Source organism: Phacochoerus africanus, chromosome 4, assembly GCF_016906955.1.
Source record: "Phacochoerus africanus isolate WHEZ1 chromosome 4, ROS_Pafr_v1, whole genome shotgun sequence".
Classification (NCBI taxonomy): Eukaryota; Metazoa; Chordata; class Mammalia; order Artiodactyla; family Suidae; genus Phacochoerus; species Phacochoerus africanus.
The window spans coordinates 57,915,047-57,924,430 of NC_062547.1; the positions used below are offsets into that span (position 1 = coordinate 57,915,047).

The window sequence follows — 9,384 nt, forward strand, 5'->3', positions numbered from 1 at the left end:
TTCATTTACATCAATAGATTAATTATCCAGAGAGAAAATCAATAAGGAAATGGTGGCTTTAAGTGACACATTAACCAGACTGACTAATTAAATATATACAGAATATTTCATCCAAAAACTACATAATATATTACATGTTAGGTCACAAGTCTCAATAAACTTGAAAGGATAAAATCACATCAAGCATATTTTCTCACCATATTATGAAACTAGAAATCCATTATAAAAAGAAAACTGGGAGAAAAAAACAAACATATGAAGACAAAACAATGTTCTACTAAACAATAAATGGGTCATCAAGAAATCAAAGAGGAAATTCTTAAAATATACTGAGGCAAACGAAAATGGAAACAAACTTTCCAAAAATCTAAGGGATATAGAGTATTTTTGCCAGCTATAGATTATACAACATAATGTTTTATATAATGGAGTGAAATAGAAACTATAATACTATGTTTTTGAACAAAATTTCTCAGAATCAAGATGAAAAAGTTCTCATTTCCAGAAAAAAAAATCATAGACGAAGGTTATTTAGAGTGAAGTCATGTCATGGGAAACAAACCATTGTTATAGGATAAATAATATAAGAGTTTTGATTAAGCTTTCATCTGGAAAATATCTCCAAAATATGAAGATATGTTTTTATATATAGCAATGTAGAGGGCAAAATATAAAAATAATAATGATAAGGTATTTCTGCTTATTTTTAAGAGTTAGGTAATCAATATCAAAATAAGGAATGTAGGTTTATACCTTAAAAAGTATGTTTATTTATATGTTTTTGCTAGCCATAGAATATTATATAATGGGGTGTTTTTTCTTAGGAATCAGACTCCAATATTAGATAGTTCACACTGGTTCATGGGTTCAACTACAAAATAAAAGAATCAACTTCTTTCTTTCTGCTTTATCCCCTCTCTTTAACATGTGGCTATTGTCCTCATGTTGTTTATGTAACTCTACATCATTCTGCCACAATTTTAAGTGAATGGAGTATTAGGGTGAAATAAAATAATATACTTAATGACAGCTTATCTATAATTCATTTACCTCAGGCACATCCTTGCAAAAAAGGCAGTCATAAATCCATCTAGAGGTATAGGAAGGCTGAAAACTGAACATGTTATTCACAAAAGAAAAATGAAAAAAAAGTGATTGATTTAAAACATTCCTTGAGTATTTTCATATTTTTCTAATATCATAAAACATTTAATTCAAATGTGCCTCATATGCTGCAAATATAATATATTTTGGAGAAAAGACATTGATTAAAGGATTTCTCTTATGTTACTCTTGGGTAATTGTAAAGTGGAGATGAGAGACATATATTCCATAGAATATTAAAGAATGTTGTATAAGAAATTAACCAAAAGGAAATATGATTAAATGACCAAATAGGTTCCTATTAAAAGATGTTATGTGAGTTTATTTTACCACGAAAAAGAGATATTTATCACAGTGGTGCTTTTAAAATTTTTTGACAATCATGTAAAACTTACTACTAGAATCGTCCTTAGAACTTTCCACAGTGCCCCTTTAACCTCTTTGTTCCTCAAAGTATAGATAAGAGGATTCAGCATGGGGGTCACCACAGTATAAAAGAGAGAGACAAACTTCCCCTGGTCCTTGTATGTACTCTTGGCTGACTGTAGATACATGAACATAATGGTTCCATAGAAAATGATGACAACTGTAACATGTGAAGAGCAAGTCCCAAACACTTTCTTTCTTCCAGTAGCTGACTTGATCTTCAAAACTGCTTGGACAATGTAGCCATAGGAGACCAAGATGAAGGAGACAGGCACTATAAGGAAGAGGATACTAGCCACAAAGAGCTCAGCTTCATTGAAAGTGGTATCCACGCAAGCCAACTTGATGAGTACAGGGACCTCACAGATAAAATGATCCACTTGGTGATGCCCACAGAAAGGTAGCTGTAGGGTGAGAGTGGACTGTACCAGGGTGGTGGCCACCCCACTAAGCCACGCCAAAAATGTCAGGGCCATGCAGAGATGGGGATGCATTAAAAGAGTGTATTGGAGGGGACGGCAGATGGCCACATAGCGATCATAGGACATCACAGCCAGGAGAACACACTCAGTAGCTCCAAGGGCATGAGAGACATATAGCTGAACTACACAGCCACCATAGGTGATGGTTTTCATGGGATCCCACAAGTTTACCAAGAGCTGTGGAATAACACTGCTGGTAAAGCAGAGGTCCAGGAAGGAGAGATGAGAAAGGAAGAAATACATTGGTGTATGAAGCTTGGGTTCCAGATGAGATATCAGAATGATAGTGGTATTCCCCAGAATTGTTAGTAAATATGAGATCAAGATGACCACAAATAGAGCCTTCTGTAACTGAGGATAATCAGAAAACCCTAACAGGATAAAACCTGTTATATTACCCTCATAGGTACTTCTCACCATCCCCATGTGTAAAGTGTGTTCCAGAAATCTGACTCAGAGCTGAGAAAGATGACATATTACATAAGATAACATATTACATATTACACAAGGTCAAATGAGTGATAATGTCATCTCCCCTCAAAATAATCTATGTTAAATGTGTAGATCTAGTGACTTAGATATATTTTTCTATTGTACACAGTCTAAATGAATGCAGTACATACTCTCTTAATGTCTTAGATGTCTTCTGATGCTTTGCAAGATGGAGCAGATATTTTAACAAATCATCAAGTTATAATAGTTTAAAAAGTATGGTACTGGCATAAAGATATATATATATATATACATCAATGGAGAAGAAGAGAGAGCCCAGAGATAAATGCTGTCATACAGCCAATTGATCTTCAACAAAGCACCAAGGATACATAATGGGGAAAGGACAGTCTCTTCAATAAATGGTTTTGGGAAAACTAAATATCCACACGCTAAAGAATAAAATTGAAGCCCTAGCTTGTACCATACACATAAATCAACTAAGAATGGATTAAAGACTTAAATGAAGAATCTGAAATTAAAACACCTGGAAGAAACATGTAGGAAAAGCTTCATGCAAACAACAAATGCAAATATACAATAGGCTTATGAAAAAGTGCTCAACATTAATAATCATCAGTGTAATATAAACAAAACCCACAATGAGATATTATCTCATACTTCTTATGATGTCTATTATCAAAAAACAAAAGAAAAATGTTGGAGGAGTTGTGGAGAAATTAAAATGTTTGTACAGTTTTGGTAGGAATGTAAAATGGTGCAAACACTATGAAAAACAGAATCAATGTTCTTCAAAAAATTAAAAATAGAATGATCAGATGATCCTACAATCCCACTTCTTGATATTTATCCAAAAGAACTGAAATCAGAATCTGTGTTCATTGCAGCATTATTCACAATTGCCAACCTGTGTCCATCTATAGATGAATAAAGAATATATAGTATATTATTTAACATCCTTTGAAGTAATAGTATTGGAAAACACATCCTGCAATGTGCAACAACATGGATGTACCTTGAGGACATTATACTAAGTGAAGTAGGCCAGACACCAAAGAATAAATAGTCTTCCTATATGTGGTATGTAAAATAGTCAAACTTAACAGAAATAGAAAATAAATTGGTGATGGGAAGAGGGGGGAATAGGAGTTGTTCAGTGGTTGCAAACTTACAGCTATACTAGATTAACAAATTCTAGAGAGCTACTGCTCTATAGAAATATAGCTATTGCTTATATTTAACAATATCGTATTGTACACTTATTTGTTAAAAGGGTAAACCGGATTAACTGTTCTTACCACATACACAAAAAAGCAGAACACAAGGAAACTTATAGAGGTGATGAAACAGTTTGTTGCTTAGATTATGGAGATGGTATTAAGGGTGCATGCAGGTGTCCAGACTCATGAAATTGTATACATTAAATAAACTGGGCATTTTTATATATCGGTTCTACCTCAATAAAGCTGTTCAAAAAAATAAGCACCATCACCTGGAAAGAGGGAATAAATTATACCTATTAATAAATTATCGTTTCCAACTAACCAAATGTACTCCTTTATATTAATGTCTTTCTAGTCACAGGAAGGGAGGATTCTCAGTTAATTACAACCAGAGGAAAAAAACTGGGGTTTACTTAAACAATTTCCAATAAAGGGAGAATAAAATCATTTTCCATCACCCCAAAGATTGGAAATTAGTTTTAAGTTTACCTATTTTTTGAAACATACCAAATGAGATTAGTGTTAACTAAAAATCCATTCCTTAAAATTTATATGACACAAAGGCATATACAAATTTTGTAAATGGTGAAAGAAACACTTGAATCTATTTCTTATGACCAATCAGTTACTTCTATACTCTTACCTATCTTTCTTTTCCTTCCCTCAGTGGTTTCTTTTTTTTTATGTGTGTGTGCTTTTTTAATCTCTTGTTTCTTTTTTTTTTTTTTTCAGAGACCCAGGTTCTTCTAGGCTCCAAAAACAGTCTTTAGGAAATCAGATGTTATTCATACAATTTTAGATTTCTTTTCACTGTAATCATATGTATTTTCATCACCAGTTTGAAGTGTGGGTGCAAAATGTGAATCCTGTTTTGAAAACAAGCCATTAAGGAGAGGTTTTATTTCCAATGATGGCATTATATCTGATTTATAAAATAGCACTACTCAGGAATCTAGTAATTATGGCTTCAGTATTTTAAAAGGCAGTTATTCCCTTAACCCCATGCTTCCCAAAGAAATTTCCCTGAAAAAAAATAATTTTCTACTCCTGCCAAAAAAAAAAAAAAAACTTTGTTCTTAATTATATAGGAAACTTGCTAAGAGATTAAGGTACTTTTGCATTTGACTGAGTTGTAAATGTACCTATTCAAAAAAGTTTGTGAGATTCTTGAGGCCAGGAGTCACATAAGATATGATTTTTCAGCCTCTATCCCTTAGGGTGTTCAGGACAAAGTAGCCTCTCAAAAATTATTAAACAGTTCACTCATATTATATCCATAATGTTATACCGCTTTCATTTCCCTAAAGAAACTAGCACATCTCTAGTCAACTAGTAGATAAATAAATAAATAAATGATCAGACCTTACCAATCTTCCTCCAAATTGGAGATGTCTCAAGAATGTATGATTGTGCCATCTATTCAGGAATGGATATGCAGAGGGGAAATTATAATGTGATAACTCAAATTCACAGCCACACATGGTCCTCTTCTTGATTTTAACTCCACCTATCTTGTAGTTATAAAATGTAAACACTTTGAAATACCCTCATTATCATTTTGTACTTTTCCCCCATTCTTTCCCATTAAAAAGCATCATACTGAAGCAAATGTATGTCTTTTATGAAAGCAAATGTTTCCTTTTCAAAAGTTTTGAATAAATATGATGCAGTATTAACTATTGTTAGTTCTCTCTTTGTCACTGTCGGTCAGTGCTTTAAAATTTCCCCCTGTCCCTACTTTGGTGATCTCTTAGATCCCTGCCTTTTTATTTGCATGGTAAGCAATCACTACTTCAGTTCACCTTCCTTTTCAATCTGAACCTTTAAAAACTTCACAGTAAACATGCATGAATGGACTTACAGAGAACAGCAGCAGTGTCCAAGTACCTTCCAAAGGTGCACTGCAGAGTTCATGAAAAGTGATTAATGCCAGTAATATTGAGCTTGGGACCTTTTAATGATGGCAATTTTTCAGTGCAAGCAAAATACCTTTATTGATCATTAAGAACACCATACATTAATAAGCACAAATGGTTTAAAATAAGTTGTAAAAAAACATTTTAAGACATAAATATTGACAGTGAATGCCGTTTCTAACTTTCTCGTTAAATCCAATAGCTTAAACACAAATAATAGAAAACAGAAGGTGAACACTACTCTAAACAGGAACAGTTCTAAAACTGTAGAATGCCTATAAGTCTGAATAGCATATTCCACATATCATGTACCTGAAATTTAATAAAATCTCATGAACAAAGAGTGAAACCTTCTTCTCTAAGCACTATTCTATTTTAGAGAAACAAAGTTAAAATATAGCAGACCATAAAAACTAAAATACTCTACTGGAGATGTAGTCCATAAAGAAGATGGTCCATAGCTGGTAAGATAAGCTAGCTAACTTCATAAATGAGTGACTGTGCTAAATGCCAAGTTGAGCTGGGTATGTTCCAGAGGAGATATATCTTTCATTAGTGGAAGAAACGATTGTAAAAACTATATCTGAGTGAACATTATAGATGTCCTCTATAGTTTTTCACCAAATGATTGAAGGACAAAACACAAATTTTAAATTATGAAAATTTAATTCTCCATCTTACATTCTAAAATTCCAAGTAAAACAGCACCTAGGGAAAGGAAGAAAAGCTGCAAATAAAGGACAAAATGATCCTATTATATTTGGGAAAAGACAGGCCTAGATCATTCTACATCGAAAAATGACTGATATGGAATAAATATAAAACACTAAATGTAGGGTTCATACTTTTTGAAACAATACAAAAAGAAAAAAGATCACAGACAGGAAAACAAGAAAAGGAAAGTTCTCTAAGAAACAAAAGTTAGATAAAGAACATATACTTGAAGGAGAATTTCTCTAGGAAATCTGTAAATATTTGGGAAGTAAAAAGTATTCCTCTATATGCTCAAAGAATTTTAGACAACCTATATCTATGAAAACAAATTGTGAGGATGGTTGTACAACTATAAATACAATAAAGGTTTTAATTTATTTTATTTTATTTTATTTTTTGTCTTTTGTCTTTTGAGGGCCATACCTGTGGCATATGAAGTTTCCCAGGCTAGGGGTCTAATCAGACCTGTGGCATATGGAGGTTCCCATGCTAGGGGTCTAATCAGAGCTGTTGCTGCCAGTCTATGCCACAACCACAGCAATGCCAGATCTGAGCCGCATCTGCGACCTACACCACAGCTCATGGCAATAACAGATCCTTAACTCACTGAGCGAGTTCCAGGGATCAAACCCACAACCTCATGGTTCCTAGTCAGATTTGTTTCTGCTATGCCATAATGGGAACTCCTCAACTGCAGGTTTTAAAAGAGGAACTGTCTAAATCATGTGAAAAACATTAAGGAATTTTATAATGGTTACTTCCTAAGCTATATATAGGAATTATAAAAAATTCAAATAAAGGATGTGTTTGGGTAACTTGCATAGAATGCAATGGAAAGGGAAAAGAAAGTAGAGTTACTAAGAAAAACAAAAAGATTACATGAAAAAGTCAAAACTATAATATCCTTAAGTTCTCACAGTAAATTTTAACATTAAAAGCTCAGAGTTTAACACTATGAAAGCTAATATTCAAACTAAAGTAATAATTCATACAGCTACTTTTTGACTATATATAACATAATCCACAATGAATAGATATTACTTTTAGATCTTCAGCCTCCAAGTAACATAAAATAAACACATGAAAACCAAATATGCTGGTAATATAAAGTTTATGTCACTGACCAAGTATTAAGCTTTAATGAAAACTTTGATCATGTATAGAATAGAAATTTTAATCACTGTGTTATCTAATTGTAAAACCAAAATCAGTTAGTAGAAAGTTAGTTGAAATAGGCCAAAATTTCAAATGAAGATTTTTAAATGTATCATTTTTAAACCCTAAATATTAAAATATAAGAATATTCATAGTTTAAAACACTTTATAAACAAGATAAAATAAGAAAAAAAGGTAATAAGTTAGAAAATACCAGAAAATAAAATTTTATAAAAACAAAAATAACATTTTAAATAAAATTCATTCTGAATATTAATAAAATATCCCTAAAAAGTATAGAAAAGAATCTAATAGTGTACTGCAGATAATAATACAAAATTAACAAAGAGGATAATTTTGGGAAATAGTTTAGAAACATCTTAATAGTGTTTACTTCACAAAGAGATTTTCATACTAAATAGTAAATTTATATTGTAATGTAAAAAATTGTACTCCTTATTATAAAACTGTAAAACATGCAAAATACCATCATTAGAATTTTTAACTAAAGTGGAAAAATATTTGTAAACAAAGATGCGTTTCCTTATATATGCATAGATATTGTAGAAAGAATCAGGTTGTCTAATTGGGACTGAATAAATTATGCTAACAATTTTTCCTTCCACTGAAAGCTAGAGAGTATCTTTCAAGTTTCAACCAAACTTCCCTTCCAGCTCCCCCACAAAAGATGACTGTACCCATGCAATTATATTTCTTCTTTCTGTGCAACCTACTCTTCCTTGCCACCCCCCTACACTATAGTATGGGCCTTAAATCCCTATATGAAGCTGACTGTTGGAATTTGCAGCTGAAAAGACCTCCAAACGTGGGCACATTGCATTTCTTTGTTTTGAAAAAATCCATCATGACATGGGACATCCCCTGGAATAGAGTTCTCTAAATGCTTGCAGATAATACTCTGTGTGTCCCAAAAGCCAACTACCACCTTTAAAGATAGACTGATTATCTATGGTACCCTCAGAAAATGAGCTACTAATAATCAACATTTGATTATGTGTTGTCACACAATCAGCGTTGTCAATTCAACCATCTACCTGCACAACCATCTTTGGAGTGTTTTCCTATTACACTTATTATTCATGCCACCTTCAGGAAATGAGACATTCATAATTAATGCCGTGGGTATGCCACATTAGCTTATCTACCTTAAAGTATAGAGAGCTTCTGGACTTTTTCTTCACACAGTATCTGGCCAGATTGTAACATAAGCAGTGGTAAAGCCCCTCCCCCTGCTTATACTGGACATTCCCCACAGCACCTCACATGCACCTGGAGCTCGTTTGTCCCTCAAGAACCTGTTCATTTCCAGCCTGCTCATGAGACTCCAACTCTAGTGTCATATCCCTTGTTTGTTTCTTCAGTTGACTCCATCAGAAATACCATGTCTATCAACAAATACTGTAAACTCTCATATTGTGTTTTCTTCTCTAACACTGAATTTTTGTTCCTCTTTGAAAAAGAGTCTGTCATCCATTATTTCACTGTGTGATCATAGAGCATGAGTTCAAAATGTCATCAGAGCATTGATCCCATGAATTATTAGTCTCCTTAAAATACTTTCCAGTATACAAATGTTGCTCTGAATCATACATACTTCTACTCTATTTTGGTAGACTCTTTAAAATTCAACAACAAATCACAAAAAAATAAGAGTTAACTTTTAAATATGCTAAATGCAACTTTCTCATTCATATGCAATATAAGTAACTGTAGGCTAAAGTCCACAAATATTGTCCACTAACAAGTCGTACCTTTTAAAAACAACAAAAGTTACACTCAAAAACTATTTTTTAATTGAATTCAAATGTCCTTTCAATAGAAAGAGAAAATTATGGGATGTACCATGAGAGGGAGCAGTATCCTGATATGAAAAACAAGCATTTTAACAGT

At 32.8% G+C, this 9,384-nt stretch overlaps 1 protein-coding gene across 1 annotated transcript; it reads right to left on the bottom strand.

Annotated features, from left to right (window-relative positions):
- Window positions 1–1,484: 1,484 nt before the first annotated feature.
- LOC125124215 (olfactory receptor 2G2-like) lies at window positions 1,485–2,438 on the bottom strand. Its single transcript, XM_047774362.1, has one exon. The coding sequence runs from the start codon at window positions 2,436–2,438 to the stop codon at window positions 1,485–1,487; it is 954 nt and encodes a 317-aa protein (XP_047630318.1).
- Between the last annotated feature and the right edge of the window lie 6,946 nt (window positions 2,439–9,384).